Source organism: Chelonoidis abingdonii, chromosome 1 (assembly GCF_003597395.2).
Source record: "Chelonoidis abingdonii isolate Lonesome George chromosome 1, CheloAbing_2.0, whole genome shotgun sequence".
Classification (NCBI taxonomy): domain Eukaryota; kingdom Metazoa; phylum Chordata; order Testudines; family Testudinidae; genus Chelonoidis; species Chelonoidis abingdonii.
The window spans coordinates 31,758,044-31,785,351 of NC_133769.1; the positions used below are offsets into that span (position 1 = coordinate 31,758,044).

General features: G+C 42.2%; 1 protein-coding gene across 1 annotated transcript in view; it reads left to right on the top strand.

The window, feature by feature from the left end:
* Nucleotides 1-27,308, top strand: part of KIF21A (kinesin family member 21A) — a 157,948-nt gene that overhangs the window by 90,939 nt on the left and 39,701 nt on the right. The window contains 11 exon segments of the mRNA XM_032803988.2: nt 280-394; nt 2,586-2,774; nt 6,191-6,390; nt 6,642-6,749; nt 7,246-7,314; nt 7,438-7,652; nt 9,158-9,311; nt 9,806-10,003; nt 12,784-12,885; nt 22,037-22,202; nt 22,843-22,863. Coding sequence (XP_032659879.1) covers nt 280-394; nt 2,586-2,774; nt 6,191-6,390; nt 6,642-6,749; nt 7,246-7,314; nt 7,438-7,652; nt 9,158-9,311; nt 9,806-10,003; nt 12,784-12,885; nt 22,037-22,202; nt 22,843-22,863 — 1,537 coding nt within the window.

Below are 27,308 nucleotides of genomic sequence, written 5' to 3' on the forward strand. Positions count from 1 at the left end.
CAGCTTACCCTGACAGGCCGGGAGCCAAAGTTTTCCAACCCCTGAAATATTGGGTCAGCTTATGAAAGAGTCATACAGTTTTTGCTATTTTTACCTATCCATTTTGGGGAGTTGGCTTATAAATGAATGGGCTAATGAACGAGTAGTTAAAAGGTAATATACTAGCCCATAGTCTGATTTGTTACCCTGCTTCCATGTACTTCCAAGTTAATCTAAGTGTCAAAGGGGGGTAGGTAAATGGAGATTTTTGTCCTGACTTTTCCTCTTACTTACTTATAGGAAGAAATTCAGGAAGTAAGTGATCATGAGGATGAGGAAGATGACGAAGATGAAGATGATGATATGGAAGTTGTTGAAAGCTCAGATGAATCTGATTCTGACTTAGATGAAAAAGGTGACATTACTTCAGTATTTTTGCAGAATTTGTAAAAAATCTGCTTTGTCTGGGCACCCCGTATTTGGGCATAGATGATACTGTTTCATTCTGGTCCTGCCACTTTCCTTCCCCATGATGACTGCCATTTGTGGTTCTTTCCCTTTGGCAGGAAGGGAAGTATGCTCAGCATCTCTTGAGCCCGCTATCAGTAGTATTCTGTGAATTATCTATAATGGTGTGCCCTTCCGTGGGCTCCTAGAACATGTTTCTTTACATTGCCTCTCATCTTACTGCAACAGTCCTGAATTGCCCTTGTGCAATTCACCCAGGTTTGTTCTATAGCCCAGTAGAAGCAATTTGATACTTGATTTATTTCTCTAAAACTTTTGTTTAGAAAAATATCGTCAGTATAAGGTTAAAACACTAGGTTAATTTTCTTCATTCTGAAAAACACCATGGATGAGGATGAGGTGATATCCAGCACCTGTTAATTCAGCTATTTTCAGAGTTTAATTCTGAAATGATGAAGCTTATAAACCGACTTGGTTATGAAGAGACAGAGGTTTCCTATATAGAAATGTTACTTGTCACAAAAAGCTGGTGTAGGCATTACACACAAATCAGGATTGTCCCCTTTATAAGTGCAGAATCTGGGACTCAGCCCAGCCCAACAATCTGCCTCGTGAGAATTAGGCTAGGGAACACACCGTGTATATTGATTCTTCTCTGATTGACTGATGGTCAGATAAGAACTTTAAAAGGGCCATAAACCTAACCTAACTGCAGTCAGAGATAGGAGACCCCCTCCCTTTGATTGAGACAGCTCCTCACTTTTCTCTGAAGATAGGATATACCTTTTCAGCAGCTGTGTTGGGGGTATGTGAGGGGGACCTCACCCCAAGATTCACTGACTGGTCAAGATTTCCTCCCTACACTCTCCTGAGCTTGCTGTTAGAAGTTTCTGCAGCTTTGGCGTTGAAGGAACTCTAGCAGGTTGTGTGAGATGAGCACAAGGAGGGACATGGTGTCAGAGGTGGGAGTTGAGGGTAAGGAGTTGTGAAACAAAAATAGTGCTTATCTGACATACATGAACTTTTCCATCATCCTACTAAATTCCATATTTCACCGAATTGGTGTGGTGGGTGGGAAGGCATTACTTTGTATTTTTCTGGATCTCAAAAAATAGATTACCCAGGTGCAGATCCAGCATCTGTTTCCCTCTGTCAGGGTTACAAAATACTCAAAATCCTTATGTGCACAAATCATATATGCAGTACAAAATTATAGATACACAAGCATTAAACTCCAAATGAACTGTGACTGTTGTGGCAAATTGCCAGCACTATTTTGATGGGTCTCGCACTTTCTCTTCTTTGGGGAGGGTTCAGGGCACCATTTCTTGCCCCTGCAGTGGAATATTAACTGCCCCACTAGTGTTCTAGAGGAGGGGAGTGGAGAGGGAGGGACCTGGGCCTGCCCTCTACTCCAGGTCCCAGCCCAGGGGCCCTGAGGATAGTGGTAAACCACTTGAACTGACCCTTCCTTCCTTCCCCGGGCTACTTCCCTCTCCTGCCCTTCAGCTTGTGGGGGGCTTCCTGCCCTTCCTCTGTACAAGCCAGGTGCCCCTTTACCTAGAGTCTTAGACTTCTTAACTCACCACAGCACTTCTCCAAACTGTCCTCTGCTTCCCTTCAAACTGTTCTCTGCTCCAACTCCCACACTGTCTGATTGAAGCAGGGGTTTTTATGAAGTGACTGGCTTCAGGTGCTCTAATTAATCTATAGCAAACTTTCTTCCCCTTACAGGGAATAAGGCTCCCTTCTAACCCTCTCCTGCTGCCCTCTGGCCGTGCTGTATCACACTGTCCAGAATGTGTTCATATGAGCATGACAGATTTTGCATATCAACACAAAATTATTACATGATACAAGCATATTAGGCAATGCAGGTTTTTTGAGGCATCTGACGTTTGTACAACTCAGAAAGGTATGGCTATTTATTGCTAGGTTGGCTCCGGTGTTGGGTAGTTTATGCCAAATAATTTGGCTTTTCAAAATCCTTGGCTTTTCGGAAAAATGCTTCTATGCCATTATATTTTGATTACCCTAAAGTTACAGGAGGTATCTGTCTATATGTTTGTATGGCCCTCATTGCCATAGAATCTGAGTGCCTCCATTTTTAGTATCTGATTTTTCTTTTTTTCTTTTAGAAAATTATCAGGCAGATTTAGCAAATATCACTTGTGAAATTGCCATAAAGCAAAAGCTGATAGATGAACTAGAGAACAGCCAACGAAGACTACAGACTCTGAAAAAGCAATATGAAGAAAAGCTAATGATGCTACAACATAAGATTCGAGACACTCAACTTGAAAGAGATCAGGTTCTTCAAAACCTGGGTAGGACATATAACTTTATTTAAATCATTTTACTGCAGTATCTTCATGACAAATGATTTGTTACTTTCCCTGTATACATATAAGTTAGTACTGCATGAAAACTGTGAGGAGAAGTTATTTGAAAATTAGCTGCTAACTAGAGTCATTTTCTAATCTTTGATAATTTTTCAGTTTTAATAATACTAGTTTTTCAGTCTTTATTACTGTTTGGTACTAGGGGTAGGTGAACCTGTATTTTCAAGTTCTTGTGAGTTCTGACTTCCTTTCACACAGTTTAGTACTTGTATTCAAATGAGATTCTCGTTCCTTTTCCTTTTGGTCACCCTAAATAAGAGAAGAACCAAAACCACAACAGAACAGTTCAGTGGTGTAATCAGTGCTCTATGCCCCATCATGTTTTGGGGTGTAATCCAGACTAATGAGAGAGATAGAGGTCACTGCTTGTCCTGTAACCCTGAGTGCCTTACAGTGCTCTGCTGTGGTAGCTCCCTGTCTGGATGCTCCCAGCCAGCAGATAAGCCACACGTTTGTCTCTACCAGCCTTGGTTTCTGCTGGCCAAGTGACTCCAATATATCCCCAGTCCTGAATTTCCTCAAAACCCTCTGCCTTGAAATGTCCAGCCCCTTCCTAGAACATTCAGAGGAGTAATAAAGTTTGTTGCTCCTTTGAAGGGGCAAAAGTACAGCAGCTTGTTGTCAATAACCACTTCAGGTCAAGCCCAGCACTGGGTTGATTTAGAATAAAAGTAAAACAAGTTTATTTACTCAAAAAGAGAGAGTTTTAAGTCAGTGCAAGTTGAAGGGATAAAGTCAGAATGGTTACAAGTGCATAAAAGTAAAAAACACTTTCTAGAGGCCAAGACTTAACTCCACAAGCTACAGCCTTGGTTCGAGGTAGATTTCCTACCAGGCTTTTTATTTATTTTTTTTTCCTAGCTGTAGCTGACTTTCTCTCAATCAGAACCTTCCACATAAGAACAAGATGCTGGTTTCCTTTGTCTTCCTTGGTGAAAGATCTTTACCTAAGCAGGTTTCTCACCTATATTCAGTTCAACCCGCTTGGCTGAAGGCCCCATCTTTCTCCGCTTGCAAGAGCTCCGGCCCCTTGTGTCCATCCAGTGATGGATGCCAAGGTGGCTTCTTCTTTCTCCTTATATCTTCCCAAACTCATTGTTTTGTCCCCAGACAAAGGATGACCCTTCCTGTGGACTTCCTCTTCCCCTGTTGATTCATATGTAAATAGAGCTTCCACTGTTTTGATTCCAAAATACTAACCTGTTTCTCTCTGTGTTTGGTCTCAGACTTTAAAGCATAATACCACTGAATATCCATATTTTCTCATTTAGTGTTAATAAATATGTTTCACAATTATATTAATCACTAGTGTCTCATTAGCTTTCAGAAAAGACTTTATTGGCTACACTTTTATAGTACTGTAATATTTTGTACGATCAGTGGATTCAGTTATTTATCATTTGAGGTTCAGACCCATTACCTTTATAGCCCAGTAAACCATTTAAATGTATTCTCATATAAAGTTCCTTTTCTCCTTCTGGGAAGAGATGCCATGTGGTCTGGTGAAGACCTCATTCTGCTTCGTCCCCCACTTGTGATAGTTGAGTCATTACCTCCTCCCCTGGTTAGCCTGATGGCTTTGTTTACCTTATGTGTAAATACATCTTCACTGTGTCTGCCTGATGACCAGGCTGGTGAGCCAAGCAAATACATATTCCATTGTCTAGGGAAGACTGGCCTTAAGCATTGCTTGCCAAATACATACTAAGAATATATTTTTAGCACATATCCATAACTCTTTGTACACACCCCATACATTCAAGAATATTAATGATCAGTGACTTATTAGTTTTCCAATGATATCTTACATGACACCTTTTAGATACAGATTATGACAACCATGTGATAAGTTAGTATGTCATGCCTGACAAGTGCTCCTGAGACAGAATAGTGACCCACAAATGGGCCTCTGTGTCACAGCCCTTATTTAAGTGATGAATGGCTGATAAGCTGCCAGTTTATTTTGAATAACCCACAATATAAAATAGTATTCTAACTGTTATACAGGTCGTGTTTATTTTATTCTTCTTTACTCAGATTTTATTTACACATTCATTTTCAGCAATGCCGAGAAGTCACAGCCCCCACGGGCTTCTGAAGGGCTTAGGAATGGTTGGCACTTCTGAAAATCGGTTCCAAGGTGTTGCATGTTGCAAACACCTCAGAACCATAGGCCGTTTTTGAAAATGTTGGCCTTAACTTACATCAGGGGAACTCTTCCTGGGTCCCCCTAACCACACCCACCATTTTTAAGTCCAAGCAGATAACTGGACACACTTTGAATAACGTTTACAGTCCTGGTCCCTAAAACAGTAGCTGGAGAAATAGCCCGATGTGTAACTGCAATTAAAGGTTTGTTCTACAGCATCAGATCGAGTATGTGAGTGTATCAGATACGTCGACAACTGCTATTTAAATAATGCTGTCTAGGGGCCCAAGCTAATGCTCACAGTAATCAACGCAAGAACTCATTGTGATGCATTGATTCAGTAGGCATTAAATTACATTACTTGTTCTTTGCTACTGTGTATTAGACTTGGATTTAATTATGAGCTTCTTGCTGGAGGAAGCTTGAGACTTTCCATGTACAAGTTATTCAGCTGTTATATGGAGAAAGGGAAATTCATGGGGTATACCAAGCCAGAAATGATGGGCGTTTTCCTGACCACATCACTACCAGCAGCAGCTTTCAGTGGTTTTTGATGTCTTAAGAGGATCCAATATAGCTTTCAGGTCCTGGAAATTGAAGGGAAGGAGACGTTTTAATTTACGCTCCCACAGACACACAGACCTATTAAGTACACCAATTTTTTCGAGTTGAGTCCTTGAAGATTCTGTCAGTGTTGCTCTGTACATTGGCCAGAGAAGGTCAGAGTTGGTGTCCACCATTAATTTCCTATTCAGATTGCTTGGGTAAACTGTAGTGTTGGGGGAGGAGAGAGAGAAGTGAGAATAGAGCGCTTAGAGTCTACAACTCCTGTGTCCAGTGTAGACAATGTGTTCAGTAAAGCAGAAGGGAATTCTTCTGGTTTTGGTTTTAATTTGGTGCATATGCCTTCACTGCAAAGAAACCAGAGGATATATTAAAATTAGAAACCAATTAAGGATATAAAGCTGATTGTGTTACTACTTGATACATTACCCAAAGCCATAGCAGTCATCAATTCTGGGTAGAAACTTCACAGCAGTGTGGAAGATAGAAGCAGAATGGGAAATTAAATAGTTTAAAGCCGATTGGAGGCTACTGCCAGTAAGCGGCTGACTGCAGAGGTAACTCAGTACTGACAAAGTGAAAATATTCTCAACAAATTAGCAGATAAGAATTCTCCTCTGTTATTTAGGTTCCGTGGAGTCTTTTTCAGAAGAAAAAGCAAAAAAAATAAAGTCAGAATATGAGAAAAAACTCCAAACCATGAATAAAGAACTGCAAAGACTGCAAACTGCTCAGAAAGAACATGCACGATTGCTTAAAAATCAGTCTCAATATGAAAAGCAGCTGAAGAAACTGCAGCAGGATGTGACCGAGATGAAAAAAACTAAGGTATTTTTTTAATATGGTTAACATTTGATCAATGGGAAAGGGATTGAGAGCCATTTTCTCACATTAATACTCTCACATTAAAGAAGAAAAACGTATATCTGGGAGGAGGTAAATTACTGAAAATACAGAATAGTAATAGGAGATTATAGCATGAAGAAAATGCTCTTTACATGAGTGGTGGGAGAATAAAAACATTTTCATTTAAAGTAAATGCCCTCTGTTAAGGTGGTTAAGAGATTGTTTCTATGCAGGTTCGCCTGATGAAACAAATGAAAGAAGAGCAAGAAAAAGCCAGAATGACAGAATCTAGAAGAAACAGAGAGATTGCACAGCTTAAAAAGGAGCAGCGCAAGCGAGAGGTGATTTACAGATAAGATGTGAATGTTCATAAAGCTTTCTGTACAGTAGTAAACATGCTCATTATGATGTGAAATATGTCACATTTCTTTCCTATAAACCCAAATCCTCTCCTCTTATCATTAAACAAGATTTTGTTTGACATCTCTAATGCATTTTAATTACATTATGGAAATCCAGCCTCTAAGCTTCAAGTAGTAACTATTACTGAAAACAAACAAAGGCTCCTTGTAGATATACCAATGCCATTTACAAAATTCTATCTGCCCATTCACCCCAGCCAAGTTATCTATTTGTTGGGGGCAAGTAAAGTATTGAGATGTATTTTCCTATTATAACCATTATATCAAATAACGGACAAGAAGATTTTGCAGTTGGGGTTACCCATTTTCACAACAGTTTTGCAAGCCTATATTAGCATATATTGGCCTTCTTTTTCAGCTAATAACAAATGTTGGAGAGAAAAATACTTCGCTTATTCATTGTTCTTGTTCACAGCATCAGCTCAAACTTCTGGAAGCTCAGAAAAGAAATCAAGAAGTTGTTCTACGCCGCAAAACAGAAGAGGTATTGTTTTACAGCACTGGTGTGTCCTGTCAGATCATAGATATTTGCATTATTTCTGGTAATAAAGTCAAATTTATAATGCCTGAGATGGTAGTAATAGGTCTTGGTGTCCTGCTGTTTCAGGTTACAGCTCTGCGTCGACAAGTAAGGCCTATATCTGATAAAGCAGCTGGGAGGGTGAGTCGGAAGCTGAGTTTGCCTGACCATCCTATTCAAGAACCAAGTTCTAGTATGTCATCTATAGACTATGATGGATCAAGATCAACAGCACAGCAGAAGATGAGAATTCCTGTGGCCAGGGTCCAAGCAATATCAGTAACTGCAACAAATGGAACCAGGTAAAGACCAGGGCTGTCAAGCGATTAAAAAAATTAATTGCATGATTAAAAAAATTAATCACGATTAATCGTGCTGTTAAACAATAGAATACCATTTATTTTAAATATTTTTGGATGTTTACTACATTTTCAAATATATTAATTTCAATTGTAAGACAGAATACAAAGTGTACAGTGCTCACTTTAAATTTATTTTTACTACAAATATTTGCACCATAAAAAACAAAATATTGTGTTTTTCAGTTTACCTCATACAAGTACTGTAGTGCAGTCTCTTTGTCATGAAAGTTGAACGTACACATGTAGAATTAAGTACAAAAAAAACTGCATTCAAAAATAAAACTATGTAAAACTTTAGAGTCTACAAGTCCACTCAGTCCTACTTCTTTGTCAGCCAATCACTCAGACAAACAAGGTTGGTTACAATTTGCAGGAGATAATGCTACCTGCTTCGTGTTTACAATGTCACCTGAAAGTGAGAACAGGCGTTTGCATGGCACTGTTGTAGCTGGTGTTGCAAGATATTTATGTGCCAGATGCACATACGTCCCTTCATGCTTCAACCAGTGTTCCAGAAGACATCCTTCATGCTGATGATGGGTTCTGCTTGATAACGATCCAAAGCAGTGTGGACTGACACATGTTCATTTTCATCGTCTGAGTCAGATGCCACCAGCGGAAAGTTGATTTTCTCTTTTGTTGGTTTGGGTTCTGTAGTTTCTGCATCAGAGTGTTGCTCTTTTAAGACTTCTGAAAGCATGCTCCACACACACCTCACCTCTCTCAGATTTTGGATGATACTTCAGATTCTTACACCTAGGGTCAAGTGCTCTAGCTGTTTTAGAAACCTCTCATCGGTACCTTCCTTGCATTTTGTCAAATCTGCTGTGAAAGTGTTCTTAAAATGAACACGTGATGGGTCATCGTCCAAGACGGCTATAATATGAAACATATGCAGAATGCAGGTAAAACAGAGCAGTAGACACACAATTCTCCCTCAAAGGAGTATAGTCACAAATTTAATTGACACATTATTTTTTTTACGAGCATCATCTGCGTGGAAGAATGCCCTCTGGAATGGTGACCGAAGCATGAAGAGGCATATGAATGTTTAGCATATCTGACAGATAAATATCTTGCAATACCAGCTACAAAAGTGCCATGTGAATGCCTGTTCTTGCATTCAGGTTACATTGTAAATAAGAAGCAGGCAGCAGTATCTCCGGTCAATGTAAACAAACTTGTTTGTCTTAGCGATTGGCCGAATAAGAAGTAGGATTGAGTGGACTTGTAGTCTCTAAAGCAGGGGTGGGCAAACATATATCGGGGGGAGTACATCTGCAGAGGACTGATTACAAGTAGGTGGACGTGGAATCAGGGTCTGCAAAAAAGTCATGTTGTCTTTAAACATAATAATAATTTTGCATTGATAATTTTGCAGTTTCAAAATCTAAACTGGACCATGTAGTTACATTCAGTAACGTGACTCTCTGAATTAACCATAGGACGAAATACCAAAGAAAAGGAACAACTGTCAGAGTTTATTCCTCAAAGGCAGCCAGGATGAAGTGGCAATTACTTGAACGCAAAGTGACTGACATCATTATGCAGAGAATGACCATTTCTAATATGGAAACAGATATGAATAGACTGCTTAAGGTGTGGTATTTATTATGTGGTATTTAATATCTTATATGCTATTGTATTAAAATAGCAGAAAGCAAATCCACTTTCTTTTATCAGTAAATTACTTGTTCATGTAGGACCTGCCAAGGTGATTCAAAGCCCATCGAAGTCAATGGAAAGGCTCCCTCTGACTTCAGTAAGCACTGGTCTAGGTCAGAGGTCGGAGGTGCTTAACACCTTGTAGGTACAAGTGTATAAAGTGCTTTATTGCCAGAAGTGTTTGAATCCGAGCATAGAACCCAGAACCATCAAACTTTACTGAGATAAGAAACAAAACAAATATGGTGTAAGTGTCAAGATCTAAAAAGACCTTATGCATGTGTTGTCAAATACATTGATATCATCTCCCACGGCAAAAATGTACACTGAGGTTACCATGTAACCAGAAAAGAACAAAAATAAATAAGCCAAATATAATTTTTATTAACTATACAATCTTTTTATTTAAAATTTCTCTTGGAAAATAGCAACGTGAAGAACTTACAAAAAGAAGAGAGAAGCTTTTGAAAAAAAGGGAGAAAGTCATCAACGATGGTGGTGGAGAAGCAGACAAAAATGTCCATAACATCAATGAGGAGATGGAGTCACTAACTGCAAATATAGATTACATCAATGACAGTATTTCTGACTGCCAAGCAAACATTATGCAGATGGAGGAAGCAAAGGTAGGTCAAGTGCTAAGGTTCAGGAATAGTCACATGTACAACTGGGAAATTGCGTTAGCCTTGAGAGTATTTTATTCTGTGGTGAATTTTGCCTTAGTATTTCAGTCATTATGCAACCTACTCATTATGTTGTTAAGTTAAAATATGATGAGCGGATGGTTGATGTAGGTGGTGTTTATACAGTGAGGTTTTCAGATATAAGTATTAGCTTTGATTATATAATGTAAGGTAACATTGCAGGGCCTTTTAAATACCAAAGCTGATACTTTCCATTCTGCTGATATTAAATACTATGGTTCTTGTGACAAAAGCTCACAAATTTAAATCCTCCTTCCACAGCTGGCTGTTATAGTACAGTCTGTTTCACGTTCAGAAGACACACTTTAAGTCATACTTGGTTATTGTCTTCTATTGATACTTCACTGTTAAACTGGGAGGGTGTATCTAGTGTGGTCAGTCTGGGGTCCAGTACTATTCAGTATTTTCATAAATGACTTGGATAACAAAGTGGAGAGTAGGCTTATAAAGTTTGCAGATGACACCAAGATGGGAAGACTTGCAAGCAGTTTGAAGGACAGGATTAGAATTCAAAACAACCTTGAAAAATTGAAAAATTGGTCTGAAATCAACAAGATGAAATTCAGTAAAGACAAGTGCAAAGTACTTCACTTAGGAAGGAAAAAAATCAAATGCACAACTACAAAATGGGAAATAACTGGCTAAGTGATAGTGCTGAAAAGGATCTGGAAGTTATAGTGAATCATAAATTGACTGTGAGTCAGCAATGTGATGCAGGTGTGAAAAAAAGCTAATATAATTCTGGGGTGTATTAACAAGAATGTTTATGTAAGATGTGGGAGGTAATTGTTCTGCTCTACTCGGCACTGGTGAGGACTCAGCTAGAGTACTGTGTCCAGGTCTGCAAGCCACATTTGAGGAAGGCTGTGGACAAAGTTGAGGGGAGAGCAAAAAATGGATAAAAAGTTTAGAAAACTTGACCTATGAAAAAAGTTTTTAAAAAATCTGATATGTTTTTAGTCTTGGGAAAAGCGAACTCAGGTGGAACCTGGTAAGTTTTCAGATATGTTAAGGGATGTTATAAAAAGGATGGTGATGAATTGTTCTCCACGTCCACTAAAGGCAGGACAAGAAGTAAAGGGCTTACTCTCAAGCAAAGGAGATTAAGATTAGATATTAGGAAAAACTCTCAACTCTACAGTAGTTTAAGATCTGGAATAGGCCTTCAAGGGAGGTTGTGGAATCCCCATCATTGAATGTTTTGAAAAAAAGTTTGGACAAACACCTGTTGGGGATGGTCTAGGTTTACTTGGTCCTGCCACACAGCGGGGAGCTGAACTTGATGACTTCTTGAGGTACCTTCCAGCCTTACATTTCTATGATTCTATAAACAGTTAAATTAGTTGTAATGTTGTTTTTGGTATAACTGTTACTCTGTACTTTTGGAATATATTATATTAATAGTGTAAAATAAGATAAAGAAGGTTAATTGTATTGTCAAACAAATATATTGTTTGCCTTGGATTGCCAAATGTAATCTGATAGGCAGAGATGAAGTCATAGGAACCAGCTGTTACAGTTGTGTAAAAATGTGATTATTACTGTGATACAGCATGGCCAGAGGGCAGCATAAGAGTGTTAGCAGGGGGCCTTATTCCCTGCCAAGGGAGGAAGGTTTGCTTTAGATTAACTAGAACAGCTGTGGCCAGTTAGAGCACCTGACTCCAGTTAGAGCACCTGACTCCAGTCATGGGATATAAACCCCTGCTTCAGTCAGACAGGGGGTGGTAGTTGAAGGAGAAGGGTTGGATTGGAGCAGAGTGCAGATTGCAGAAGAGAAGAGTTTGTCCAGAGAGAAATAGAAGGTTTGGAGGAGTGCTGCGGTGGATTGGGAAGCCCAACAGAAACCCTAGGTAAGGGGCACCAGGCTTGTATAGAAGAGAGGCGAGAAGCCCTTCACAAGCTGAGGCCTATGAGAGGGAAGTAACCCAGGGGAAGAAACCGCTAGTCAAGTGGTTCACCACAACCCCAGGGCCCCTGGGTTGGGACCTGGAGTAGAGGGCGGGCCCAGGTCCCTCCCTCTCCACTCCCCTCCTCCAAGGACACTAGGGGAGTGATTAAGAACTGGTTCAGAGGCAAGCAATATCGCCCTGAACCTACCCCAGAGAAGAGAAAGCGCGAGACCCAGAGAACAGTACCGGCAATTTGCCACATTACCAAGAGCAGTGAAACCATTATACAGTTTGCCTTTTTAAGTGCATTACATAGCAAAGTATTTTTAACCACCAGACAGAATTTTCTAGAACTCTGTGGTACAGACTGCATCACGCAGTTGAAGCCATAATATTTAGTACCTTCTCAAAACCTCACTTTGACTTCTTCTTTTACAGGGTTGGTCTGTTCCTGAATTCCTAGTTTACATTACTACATCAGTAACTTACACTATTCTCCTCATACCAGGATAATAGTTCCTTGAACTTTTGACCAGCTAGCCAACATGATGCAGGGTCATATAACCCCTGTGGCATTAATAATGACGTTTCAACACAAAGAGGTTCCTAAGGGAGTCTGTAATGTTTAAAGATGGGATTTTCCAAAATGCTTTAGTTAGATTAAGAGAACACATCTCATTAACTATCATTGTTTTTGAAAACCCTACCCTGAATCTTTAGTGTTAATATAATTCATATCTTAAAATGGCAGCACTTGTGTCATATGAATAGGATGTAAATTTCCTGACTTCTTTACTGTTGTGCATGTAGGAAGAAGGAGAGACCGTGGATTTGTCTGCAGTGATTAATGCCTGCACACTAACAGAAGCTCGATATCTTCTTGATCACTTCCTCACAATGGGCATTAATAAGGTAAGACAGCGAGTGAAATATATTGTGCTTTCTGCTGAAGCATTTTGAATTGTCACAGGTATTTGCATGTTGGATCTGTAACGCTTTGACTAAAACATAAAAAACATATTTCAGGATGAAGTGTGCAAAAAATACTGCCAAATTATGAGATTATGCATATTCAACTATGCTGCCATATCACAGTTGTTGCCAGGGAAAAGAGCTGTAGTTTATTCTCTTCCCCCTGCCTCATGCAAAAAAAAATCAAGTGTAAAGAAATAAGACAATTAAGAAAAACACTACAAGATGATCATAATGGTCCCTTCTGACCTTAAAGTCTATGAGTCTAAGACCTGTCCAGGCCATTTTTTTTTTTTTTTTTCAAAAATATAGGTCTATGGTTAAGCTCCTAACTCCTTATTAAGACACTTAAAGAAGCGTGCTGATTTTCAAAACAACTGAGCACTCTGCAGCTCTCAGTGACTTCAATGGATGGTGCTAGGTGCTGAGAACTTCTGAAAACCAGAGCAGTTTTAAGGAACCTAACTTTAAGCAACTGTTTCTTAAAACTGTAACCTAGCTTTTTTACATAACAAAACTGGAGTTACGTATTGCTCGCCGGCTATTTTCCGTCCATATAACATATGCATTTGACAAGACTTGTGCTTTTGAACATAGCAAGACGGCTTTTTTTCTTAATGTCTGGAATCCAGTGAATAATGACTTCAGAGTGAATGAGGTCACTGCATATTTGGTATTTTATAATTATGTTTAATAGCTACAGGTATATCTGCTTCCCATTCATACATATCAGAGGTGTATCTAGAACATCAAATACCAGTTGATATCTACTTATTCTTCTTCAGTGTCCCTGTGAGTGCTCCACTGTAGGTGTATGTGTGCCTTTGCACTTCTAATGGGAGATTTTTGGTAGCAGTGTCTGTTGAGCCTGCACATGCGCTCTCCCTCCTTTGTGGTCTGCCTCGAGGCTATCTAGCACTGCACACACAACCCCCATGTGACACTGCGCCCCATATTCTTCATAGTGATCTTATTATGATGTATTTTATGCAAGACGGATCATGTGAGGTGTCATTGGAAAAGTTATGATTTGCTGACTATGTTTATCCTATTTGTACATATGTATCATTTTTGTATTTAAAGTTATGAATACTCACTAGGAATCTGTAATTCAAATGGCTGCTGTAACTCTACAAGGACATGTGACCAGACCACGTCTCTGGACTGAGTATTGGGTTGTCAGTATTTTTCTACAAACTGGTCTGGGCACCAAGTTTTGAAACAAAGGATTCCCGCCATATGCTAAAGTTATGTAAGGCAGGGAGTGGGATCATCTGTGATTCTTGACTCCCCACATAAGAAGACTCCTGGAAACACTTGAGGAACAATGACTGAACTGGGGAAAGGGTTGGACTCAGGCTAATGGGATTTCTAGCCTGTGTATGAAAGACCTGGGGAATCCAAGCTGTAAAGCAAGTGCAGCTTGTCCCATAAGAATCTGCAGCCCACCTGTGTCATCAGCCAGGGTGAGAATTTGCTAGTTCTTATCCTATCTTTCTAGTATCGTAGACTTAGTTTGCGTTTTGTTTATCTATCTCTTATAATCACCTAAAATCTATCTTTTCTGGCTAATAAACCTATTTTATGTTTTAATCCAAACCAGTGAGCTTTAAATGGCGTGCTTGGGGAAAATCTCTGCTTAGTTACTGCAAGTGTGCATTGCTATCTTCATGTTGAGAGAGATGTGGACTGGGTATTAAACCTATGTACTGTCCAGATTTGACCAGGGCAGGACGGTACTGCTTTGGGGTCCTAGGATAGGAAGCTGGTGGTTAGAACGCTTGGTAACTGCAGCTGGGTATGTCCCTACCTGTGTGAATGCTGGTGAAAGTGCAGGCTGGAGGGCACTACAGCTTGTCACAGCAGCATAGTGTGAGAGGGGGCCCTGGCTTGTGGGTCAGAGGGCTCAGTGGTACCCCAGTTCCAGGTGGCACCCCAGAGGGAACAGTCACACTCCCGCCCTCAGTTCTTTCTCAACCACCTTTGGTCTTGAACGGAGCAAGTAGTTGTTCCTTCCTTATCTGCGTCATTAGCATAAGTAGTAGTTGCTTTTGTTTGTTCTCCTTAATAGTTAGTATCAGAGGGGTAGCCGTGTTAGTCTGGATCGGTAAAAGCAGCAAAGAATCTTGTGGCACCTTATAGACTAACAGACGTTTTGGAGCACAAGCTTTCGTGTGGGTACTCACCCACGAAAGCTCATGCTCCAAAACGTCTGTTAGTCTATAAGGTGCCACAGGATTCTTTGCTGCTTTTAATAGTTAGTGTTTCTTTTCTTTACTCTGATGGGATTAAAGGAGAAAAGAAAGGGGGGGGGGAATTAGTTTGTTTCCTGCCCTGTCTCGGGGAATTTCTGTCCCCCACCCCACCAGGTGTTTGTTTTTGTTTTTTTCCAGTTAAAAAAAAAAAGAGGAGGAGGAGGAAAGAAGCCCTTTCTTCTGCATACCCTGCTAGAGGATGATAGGCCTCTGCCCTGGGGCATGCCTGGCTCTCCTGGCTTCAAGAGTGCCTCTCCTGCAAGTAGGGTGACCAGATGAGAGACATGAAATATCAGGACACGGGGGTGGGGTGGTCGCCGGTAAAGCGAAAAAAAAAAAAAAAACCACCAAAGCAGCAGCGCCATGCCCTCCCCTCCCCTGAGCTGGCTGCTGCATCCTGCTTCTCCCCGCTCCCTCCCAGCGCTTGCCCTGCCATATAGCTGATTCGCGCAAGCCTGGGAAGGAGGGGGGAGGAGGAGGAATGTGGCGTGCTTGGGGAAGAGGTGGGGCCAGGGTGGGGATTTGGGTAGGGATCCAATGGGGCAGGGAGGGGGCGGAGTCGGAGCAGGGCGGGGCTGAGTTGGGGGCACAAGCCCTCTCCGCCTGTGCGCCAGAGTGTAAAATATTGGGACAATTTTCATTCCAACCGAACTTCGGTCGGGATGTGGGACAAACAAGTAAATATCGGGGAAGTCCCGATAAAATCGGGACGACTGGTTACCCTACCTGCAAGGAGTTGATTCCTGTAATGGCCAGACACTCTCACTGTGTCTGGTGCTTGGAAGAGTCCCACAGAAGTGCTTCCCTCGCCATAGCTAAAATGGTAGGAACTGGGAAGCTAAAACACGTCCTTATGGAGAAGGCACTTCAGTTTCTAGGGGACTCCGATGCTCACCCCGGATCATCCCCGGAGCATTTAAGTTCAGAGAGGCTAGATTCATGAAAAAAAACAGCATACACCCCCTATAAAGGCTCGTAAAAAGGGCGCTGAGTTGTTGGCCAGCCAGAAGTGTTCCCCAGTGCTGCCACTTTGGTACCATGGCACCCAAAAACATTCCCCAGTGCTGCCACCTGGTTTTTGGCTCAAGTCGTTGGCCAGCCAGAGGGGTTCCTCAGTGTGGCCACCTTGGTACTGATGGCATTGTTAGCTCTGAAGCCTGGTACCCAGAAGGGGGCCTCCACTATGAACTCGACTGCACCTCTTGGAGAAGTCCAGGGGCTCAGGCTCTGAGCCAACAGTACCTCCCCCTATGAAGAGAGACAGTTACCATACCATCTGTAAAAGAGCAACACAGAGAGAACTTTCGGTACCGGGTGCATCAAAATGCTCATCTAGGGAGTGCTCCGCATTTTCTCAACCATCAGTACCGACAAAGTACCGTGGACACTCTCTTCTGTGGTACCGAGTGAGCCCAGAGTACCTCATGAGCTCCAGTGTCCTGGAGACCTGATGGTTGGGGAAGAAACACAATTCCCAATACTCTCAGCACGGGCTGTGTACCACCCATACCCCAGTTAGCGCACCACCCATACCCCAGTCAGCGCTGCCCTTGTGATGACGAGTCTGACAGTGGCCAGGAGGAGGTCATTTCCCCGGCCTCTCGTGGCCCACTTTCACAATACGAGGGTCCTCTTCAATTTCATTGAGACAGCCCATGATCATGGTACAAGCCCCCTGGGGTAATCTCACCACCTATGCCCTCTCCCTCCCATGGCTGTATGGCGATCCTTGGGCAACGTACACATCCCACGCATTGCGGCTGTCCATTGTCTCTCAGTGAGAGTCTACCAGGTGGTTCTACAGCCTGGCTGTCCAGAGCCCCTGAGCCAGGAGAGGAGGAAGATTTATCAGAACAGAAAGAAGAGCTCAAAGGGGAAGCTACCCATCCAGCAAACTTCTCCTCATCTCTGTCAGATGAGGTGTAATGTCTCCTCCTGCATCACTAGGTGATGATTTTAAGAACTTTATGGATCTTACCAAGAAGGTGGCAGATGAGCTGCAGGTTCCCCTAAAGGAGGAGGCAAATACACATCACAAGTTGGTGGATATTCTGCACACCACCGTCTCATCCAGAATTGACTTCCCAATTAATAAGGCGATTCTAGATCCTACCAAAGTCATCTGGCAGACACCAGCCTCCATCACACCAATCAGCAAGAGAGCCAAAAAAAAATTACTACACATCTCCCAAAGAGGAGGACTTCCTGTTTCAAAGTCTGCAGCTCAACACCACCCATTTTAGTGGATGTGGTTAATGGACGAAGCAAGCAACATCATGCCCAGTCGACCCCATATGATCGGGCTTGGGAGGACAGCATATTTGTCAGCAACATTACAGTTTAGAGTCATGAATTACCAAACTGTCATGGCCAAATATAATTTTATAAATTGTGGGAAATGCAATGCATTTACTGGAGGCACAAAAGGAGCAGTTTCAGGCCATTCTCAGAGAGGGTCAATTAATAGCCAGACCGGTGCTAGAGACAGCACTGGATATAGCAGATACAGCAGCCCACCCGGTCTCTGTTATTGTGGTAATGAAGCAGGCTTCTTGGCTACACCTTTCTGGGTTGCCCAAACAGTTGCCCAAACTGCAGAAGACTTCCAGTTTGAAGGGCCCAAACTCTTCGCAGAGAAGACAGATCCTTCTCTCCACACCTTGAAGGATTCCCGAGCCACATTATGCTCCCTTGGAATCTACGCTGTGGGGAAGAAGAAAAGATATGTCTCTTAGCCGTAGCACAGGTCACAACCTCCTCAATACCACCATATCAGTGCTGTTATGAGCTGCAGTGTAAGAGGACCAGTGCTCAAAAGTGAAAGCAGTCCGCACTCTAATCCACAACCTCTCAAACCGCCTCTAAGCACTTTTGACAGGTTGGTTGAGGCCCTGAACAATTATACCTTGCTACATCAGCTGCCATCTACACACCTGTCATGCCCCTTCAGAAGTCACCTGACCCTCTTTCACAGCAGTTGGGAGAATATCATCTCTGAAAGATAGGTCCTGGAGACTATTTTGAAGGGTTATGCCATTTAATTCATGTTCCTTCCCCATTCCAACCCTCCTTCCCCATCCCCCTTCAGGGACCCTTCTAACAAGAACCTACTTTGTCAGGAAATAGATTATTTGTTATACCTAGAGGCCATAGAACCAGTCCCAGTGCAACTCAGGAGCAAGGGGTTTTACTCCAATTATTTCCTGATCACCAAGGCGAAGGAAGGTGGGAGGCCCATTCTAGATCTAAAGGTATTTAATTAAATACAGGAAGGTACAGAGGTTCAAGATGATCATGCTAGCTGCCATTATTCCAGATCTAGCGCAAGGAGATTGATTTCCGGCCCTCAACCTACAAGATGTCTACTTCCAGATCTCGATACAACCATTGTACAGGAGATTCCTACAGTTTACCTTTGGACAGGACCATTATCCATACAGATTGCTCCACCCAGGGTATTCACCCAGGTTCTCTTCATTGTAGCTGTGCACTAACCCCTGTACAGCGACTGGAATTTATCACCGCCAACCTTGATGCAGTCCAAGTGTGAGCATTCCTCCCCCTACACAGATTCACCACCCTGGGACGGATACCTTTCTAATAGGCTGGGGAGCTCACCTATAACCACAAGGTTCAGGGCAAATGGCCTTCCACAGAAGTGACCCTCCATATCACTCTTTGGGAGCTAAGGGCTGTCTGTAATGCCTGTGCATGCTTTTGCCTTTCATCAAGAACACACACACAAAGGTCATGATTGACAATATGACACATGTATTTTCCATAAATCGCCAAGGGGGGTGCCAGATCTCCCTCCCTCTGCACAGAAGCATTCAGACTTTGGAGTTGGTGCATCCATGATGTACTCATCTCATCTCATCATGATATGCTCATCTCAGCTGTCTGTCTACCAGGGATACAGAACATGACAGTCGACAGTGTCAGTCGGAATTTTTCTCACGCCCACGAATGGGAACCGAACTCAGAGGTGCTTTGAGATACATTTGCCCTTTGGGGAACCCTGACTAGGGGTTTCTTCGCTACTTACCAGAACAAGAAACATGTTCGTTACTGCTCCAGGGCTGGTCTTTGGAAACATTCACTGGGAGACGCCCTCATCCTCCCATGAGACAGGGACTTCTTGTATGCCTTTTCCCGGTTTCCTCTTCTCTCCAAGGTCTCGTTGAAAATTCAGCAAGATAAAGCAAGAATTATTCTGATTGTCCCTCCTGGCCAACACAAGTCTGGTTCCTTTACCTGACACAGATGGCAGTATATCCTCCAGTTCCTCTTCAGCTCATTCCTCATTTGCTCTCTCAAAACAGTGGGCTGATCCTTCACCCACTCCTGCGGGTCCTCCGCCTCCAGGCTTGGCTCTTCCTTAGTTCTAAGGCTTAGTGCCAGATTGCTCTCAGGAGCTGAAGGATGTGTTGCTACACAGCCATAAGTTGACCACCTGACATACCTACCAAATGGAAATTATTCCAAGTTTGTTGTCATTCTTAATACACAGCCCCAACCTCCTCTTCCCTCCCTGTGATTTTACATTTTAGACCTCAAGATGTCAAAACTGTTACTCATCTCCCTTAAGGTACATCTTGTGGTGAAAATGGCTTTCTGTGGCCAGGTAGACAGATACTCAGTGTTCACTCACCTGCTGATGCATAGATTCCTTAAGGGCATTGGGAATCTCTTCCCTGCTTCAGCCGAGGATCTTAACCTAGTTCTCAGGGCTTTGACTAGACCTCCCTTTGAGTCTGTGGGAGCCTGCTGTCTCTTACACCTGTCCGTGAAGGGAGCATTTCTAATTGCCATCACCTCAGCTATGCATATAGGAGAAATAGCAGCCTTGATGGCACACCCACCATTCATGGTCTTTTTTACAGATAAAGTAACTCTAAGGCCATATCCCAAGTTTTTCCTTACTTTCTTTGCACTTTCCATGTGAATTAACAGATCCATCTGCCTGGTTTTTTCTCCAAAACCACATTGTGAGAAAAGGGAAATGATTCTGTACATGCTAGATGTTAGAACACTAGCATTCTACTTGGGCAGGACTGAGGACTTCAGGAAATCCCCTAAGCTCTTCCTATCATTCACAGAAAGATCCAAAGGCTCTGTGATACCTGCTTAAAGACTGTCCAAATGGGTCTCTGGTTACATTAATCACTGTTATCAAGGGCACAGGCTGCTGTCTCTGATCTCACGGAGTGCGTATGGACTCTGGACAATTTCTACCTTGGTCACATGCCTTAAAGATATCCCTATCTCAGCAATCGGTGGAGGAGCAACTTGGGCCTCTTCCTACACTTTTTGAGAACATTATCAATCACTGGAGATTTGGCCTCCAACATGATCTTTGACTCCACAGTACTCTCTGTAATAACAGACTCCAAAGTCCCAGCATTCCGTGGTGGGTACTGGTCAGGAGTCACCTACAGTGGAGCACCCATAAGGACAGTACTCGAAAAAGAAGAGGAAGTTACTCACCTTGTGCAGTAACGATGGTTCTTCGAGGATGTGTCCCCCTACAGATGCTCCGCAACCCACCCTTCTCCCCTCTACTTCAGAGTTCTCCATGGGGCTCTGTAGCAGAGAAGGAACCGAAGGGAGGGAGGGTTCGCCCACACAGTGCTAGATAGCCTGAAGGCAGATCACACGGGAGGGAGAGCGCATGTGCAGAATCAATGGATACTGCTACCAAAAATCTCTGATTAGAGGCGCACATACACCTAGAGTGGAGCACCCGTAGGGACACACATTTCAAAGAGCCATCGTTAGTGCACAGTATAGTTAACTTCCTCTTTTTATAATTATAAAAAGGCCAAAATTGTGTGTGGCACTTTGCTGCTACTCCTGTTAGATGATTAACATGTAGCAGAGTCAAAGTTTTTGCATACTTGCTCCCTTGCTTGGTGTTGCTTTTTTTTTTGTTAGTTATTTCCCTTGTCACACAAAGGCCGGTTATAGCAGAACCTGTTAATTTTTTTTTTTTTTTTTTTTTTTGTAATTATTCACCACATAGAGGGAAACGTTTACCAGCATCCTCTTGGGAAAACAGAATTGAAAGAGTGGCCTGAAAACTTAAAATTTGGGGAACTGGATTTCCTGATGTATCTGCTTGTAGTTTTATAATTCTTTCCTGCAACCTACCTCACTGCAGGCTGTCCTATATATCGATGTAGTTCCTCTTGTCCTTGAAAAAGACACTCAAGAAGATGTTTTATTGATGTACCTTTTAACTATTTAGTTTCCTCCATTTGGAAAACCCTTGCTGTAAGTTTTCCACTTTGGGCAATACTTTCTCAAACTAAATAAGCCTCACAAGTCAACACATCTGTGGAATTGCTCCTAAAATGGCTTCTTGTGTAGGTTAGGTTCTGAGAGCTTTCCAGAGAAAACTGAATGTTCATGTAATGATCCTGGAAGTTTATAGTTTTGTTTTTTGTTTTATAGGTAACAAAATAGGCAATAGATAAGAAGACTGCATTTTGGAATAATTAAAGCCTAAGTTTTTGTGTACTTTGCTTGTGCTTCATTAGGTGCAAAAATCTTGCCTGTTTAGGGATGAACCCAATTTATACATTTGGCTTATGCCTAAATTGGGCACCTACTTGGGCATGTGCATGCTCGAAAGTTTGACCCTGAGGAAAGAAGGTGAAACAGAAAAGCAGACAGAGGATGCCCAAAAAAGTTTGGCCACTAGTTACCTTTTAATATGAGGAGATGCAGCAGATTCAAATTGACTACTAAATTCAGAAATTAAAACAACATGTCAGATTTCTCATTTACAGACAACTTCTCAGACTGCTTTTAAAGAACTTGTCATTTTCTTATAGGGTCTCCAAGCAGCTCAGAAAGAGGCTCAAATTAAAGTTCTTGAAGGACGCCTTAAGCAAACAGAAATTACAAGTGCTACTCAAAATCAGCTGCTATTTCATATGCTGAAAGAGAAGGCAGAATTAAATCCTGAACTTGATGCTTTGCTGGGTCATGCTTTGCAAGGTAATTTTGGCATCTTATAAGTGGTAGTACACTGCATGTCAGGTTTGCTTTTCATGCACGATGTACTAGATATTTTAGGTCATTACTTTTCTGAATAGATGCTGTATTTTAACATCTTACATTTTAAAAATATACTCCACACTTGACGTGCATGCAGACCATTTTGAAAGAGTAATTAGGGTGACCAGACACCCCAAATATTAAGGGCTTTATGTTATATAGGCAACTTTATACCACCACCCCACCCCACCCCCAAAAAAATGGTGTCCCGATTCTTCACGCTTGCTGTCTGGTCACTCTAAGTGTAATGTCCATGCAGCAGGGAAATGCAGGAAGTAAAGAAGTTTTGATTGTCACAATGTTTTTAACTCAAAATGTACTGTCTGTTGTTTCTACAAAAGATTAATATTGACAATTTGGTATTATTGAAACTTTTAAACATAAAATTCTAAATATTTGTCCGCCTTCTCTCTTCATATGTTTGTATTTTTTGAAGACGGTACTATCTGTCTGCTACAGCATCTATTCTGCTTTCTCTTAGTGTAAACTGTGAATAATATAGTTTAATGTGGGATTTTTTAATGGATCTGTTTTGATTGGAGTGTTGCTTTTTGTTTCCTTGTTGCTGTTATTTACACAGACCTAGATAGCATATCACTGGGTAAGTATGTTTAGCTTCCCATGTACTGTACAGCTGCATGAGTTACTAATTGTTCATGTACACTAACTGGTGCATCCTAGAATTTGTGAGCGTGTGAACAGTTTGCATGTAATATTTTGTATACATACTCATTATCACACAAGCTTAAAAAACACTCTTTCCCTTAGTGACACCACTTAAAAACACTCGTAATAGTCGATTTTTAGAAGTTAAGAAGTGAGTGCAGCAAATGCGGCTGTTGATAAAACCGGTTCCTAATTTACTTGTTAAAGAACCTACAGTATGTTCCTATATAGATAGCTTAATGGGGTATTTCATCACATTATTGCTGTGACAAATAACATTTGTATTTGACATAAAAATAACTCTTAACATGTAGTTAAATTATCTGCAAAAGGTTAAAAATTATCTTTGAACTTAAATGCTTTACAGAATGTGTATAATGTACATTGTATAACAGACTATTTTACACTTTTATTCAAGGCTTAATTTATTTTAATCATTTTGTGGACTCAGTATATATTTTGTCACTTTAACATGATTAGCAAGGTAAGGAATGTAAATTTAAAACATCATCCAAAACACCACATTATTTAGTTGCTCTCTATGAATACATCAGAAATACCTCAGGTCGTACAAAATCTGCAATTCCTTCTGTATAGTTTCTAACCACATTGAACTATCTTATACTAATTTGCATATATGTCAGATAACTTTCAGGGGTAGGGTTTTATTTAACCTAGTGGTTGTTCATAGAAGCTTTTGCATTTAAGGAGGAAGATGCCCCCTTCATTGTAGGTCTGTTGGTTTAAATTGTCATAGCTGTGTTGGCTTCATTGGCACTGAGATCATTTTACATCAGCTGAAGATCCAATTCAAAATATGTTGTTGCGTAAAGCTAGTATTCATTCAGGAATGATGTCAAAGATTATCAATATTATAGCTTGGATAAAATAGAAACTCGACAATTTAATGTTAATAACTTTTTATAAGCTTCAATAATATGTGTATGCTAATTAAGTCCACTTGAATTAGAATAATAATTCTCCAACCAGCAGTCAATGTTGTAGTTTTTTCTGCTTTGGATATATTTTTAATCTGTTAAATGCATCTGGAGCATAGATCAGGCACTTCTTAGAGGTATTCAAAATCAAAATAGATATAAAGATATTCTGCAAATATTTGCACAGTGCCTTTCATCTGATAATCCCAGAACACTTTGCAAGCTTGAACTGTCTTGCAACACTCCTGTGACATAGATTAGCTGTAGTATTTTCACTTTTCACTGAGTCATGATGAGATTAAGGCATCTGCCCAAGACAAGCGAGGAAACTTTTTCTTCTTTGAGTAGTGTCCCTATGGGTGCTACACTGTAGGTGTGCTTGCATCCTTGCGCTGCTGGTTGGAGAACTTCGGTAGCAGTGTCTGTTGGGCCTGCACACGCATTGTCTCTACTCATGCTGACCTGTGATGCTAGCTAGTGTGTGGGGGCTAACCTTCCTCAGTTCCTTCTCTACCATCCCTGGCTAGAGATGGAGGCATTAGCAGTCCATTAAGACTGTCATCTTAATCTGCATACTTATAGTTAGTTTCCTAGTTACCCTTTTCCCCCTTTCTTTATTTTATCCTTTAAAAAAAAAAAAGACTATTTTTTTCTTCCTGCGTTTTCTCCCCTATCGGGGACCTTTTCCCCCAACTGGGTATGCCCCATCTGCTGGCCTTCAAGAAATGTCTTACTGGTAAAAAGGTGATCCTGATCATGAATAAGCACTCTCAGTGCATTTGCTGCCTCAGAGAAGGCCACATACAACAGAAGTGTGGTCTTTGCCAACAGCTCCGGCGAAGATCCCGCAAAGACCAAGCTCCACCAGAAGATTATCTTCATGGAGGCAGCTCTCCAACCAAAGTCACATGATAGCCTTCTAGATCTAAGGGCTGCAGATCAAAGAAGCAGGCTGCAGACCCTTCTCTCAAATCATGCAAGAAGAGAACGGGAAGCTCCCATAGTGAGCCCCAAGATAGTGAATCACTATCTCACTTGGTATCTTCGCCAGGACCAGGGCCATCTTAGTCCGGCACCCATGGCTCACAGAAACCGACAGTGCTTGGTACCACTGACAGGCCTATGGACTCAATGGGTTCAGGCACTGAGTCATTGGCACTGAAGGACAGGAGTAAGAACTCCTCTAAAAAGACACTCCCCGTATGCAAGCCCACATCGGTACCACCAGCAATGGCTTGCTGGCACAGGAGCGACTGATGCAGATAAGATCCTCTCCCCGCCAGCACTGACACGAGGACAATCAGTATAGGCGGAACTCCGCCATTCAAGAGACCTCCGCATGCCAGCTGCACTGGAGTCTCCTCCTCTTGGTTTCAAGACCTCTGCACTGAGCCTCTTGAGACTGAGAGGAACAGAAAGCCAGTACTGAAAAGGAAATGACTCAAGGACAGTATCCTGCTCCTTTCCAGACAAAGCTATCATGCCTTCTCCCCCATCTTCGGCAGACGACTTTCATCTCTTTCAGGAACTGGCAAAGAATGTGGCAGACACTCTCCAGCTTCCACTGGAGTAAGTCAAGGATACCCACCCTCAACTCCTTGATAACCTCCATTCTTCGGCCTCCTCAAAGATCTCCCTCCTGATTAATGAGGCCATTTTTACAGGGAGGATGGGATAAAGTTTCTTATATAACATAAAGCCCTTAATATTGGGATGTCTGGTCACACTAATTACTCCTCCAGGCAGGAGCCATAGAACTACCTCAACGTCCTAGTCAGGTGAACCACTGGCTGGGGGAGGCTACTCCCTGCTCTGCCTCTTCCACCCGAGTGAGAGTGCACCGTGCGCCCACTGCCCAGAGGGTTAGAGTGCAGCAGTGGCACTGCAGCCACCCCAGCCCCCCGGAGCCCAGCATGCCCCCAGCCTTTTCTACCCACTTCCAGTGCAGTCGGTCCCAGAAGTGACGTCACTTCCACCCTGGACCCCGCACCATCCTAGAGTCAGACCTGCTCATTATTTCCGAATACCCAAAAGGAAGGGAGGTTGGAGACCCATACTAGACGTCAGAGCTCTCAAGAAGTTTGTCAAGGCTCTAAAATTCAAGATGATCATTCCAGCATTGGAACAGAGAGACTAATTTTCAGCCCTCGACCTCTAGGGTGCCAGTTTTTACATCTCAATCCTATTGGCTCACAGATGATTTCTCAGATTCACTCTGGGACACGACCACTACCAATGCAAAGTGCTCCCCTTCGGGCTGTCATCAGCTACAAGAGTATTTTCCAACGTTCTCTCAGTGGTGACCATTCATTTACACTCTCAAGGGATAAAGATTTGCCGATACCTGGACGATTGTCTGCTCAGAGCCTGATTTCTCTAGGAGGCTCACCACGTCACAGACATTTCAATATATTTGTTTACAGAACTGGGTCAACAGATCAACACTTAGAACTCAACCCTCACTCCAGTGCAATGCCTGGAATTCATAGGGACCAACCTTGACACGTTATAGGCCAAAGCCCTCTTACCTCAACACAGGTCCCTATCCTTAGTCACACTTACAGACACCATTCAAAGCAGCCCACAACTCTTCAGATGTACAGCAGCAGGCATAATGGTGATACCTCATACCAGGCTTCACATAAGATACCGCCAAATGCAGTTCAGCTTGGTTTGCAGACGAACAAAGATTAGACAAACCCCTATCACCACCCACCAGGATCAAAAACTTCTTAAACTAGTGGAAGAACCCAGATGATGTTTGCAAGGGGATCCCCTTCTCACAAACATCACCGTCATTGCTCCTCATCACCAACGCATCGCTCATAGGGTGGGGTGCACACCTAAATGATCTCATGACACAAGGCAAATGGTCACCCATGGAGATATTCCTCCACATCAATCTCCTTGTGCTGAGAGTGGTCAGGAATGCCTGTGCCCATTTCCTTCCATTGATCACAGGATCACACACAAAGACCCTAGCAGACAACATAGCCTATATATACTACATCAATTGGCAAGAGGGAGCCAGGTCACCTTCCTTATACGCAGAAGTGATGAGATTATGGAATTGGTGCATCTGACATAATGCTACATTGTTCATGGTGTATCTGGTACTCAAATCTCAATAGCGGACAGTCTCTGTCACAAATTTCCACACAATCACAAATGGGAGATATACCCATCAGTACTTCATGACCTATTTAGATGGTAGAGGACACCATCTTCACCACTCACCTGAACAAGAAGTGTCCACATTACTGCTCCTGAGTGGGGATGGAACAACACTCTTTAGGTGATGCTCTCCTCCTCCCTTGGAACAGGGACCTTCTCTACGCCTTCCCTCCGTTTCCCCTACTGTTGAAGGTCCTGTTGAAAATATAAAGGGGCAACTTGGCCAGTACTGACCTCATGGCTCGGAGAGAGACCATGTCCGCTGATA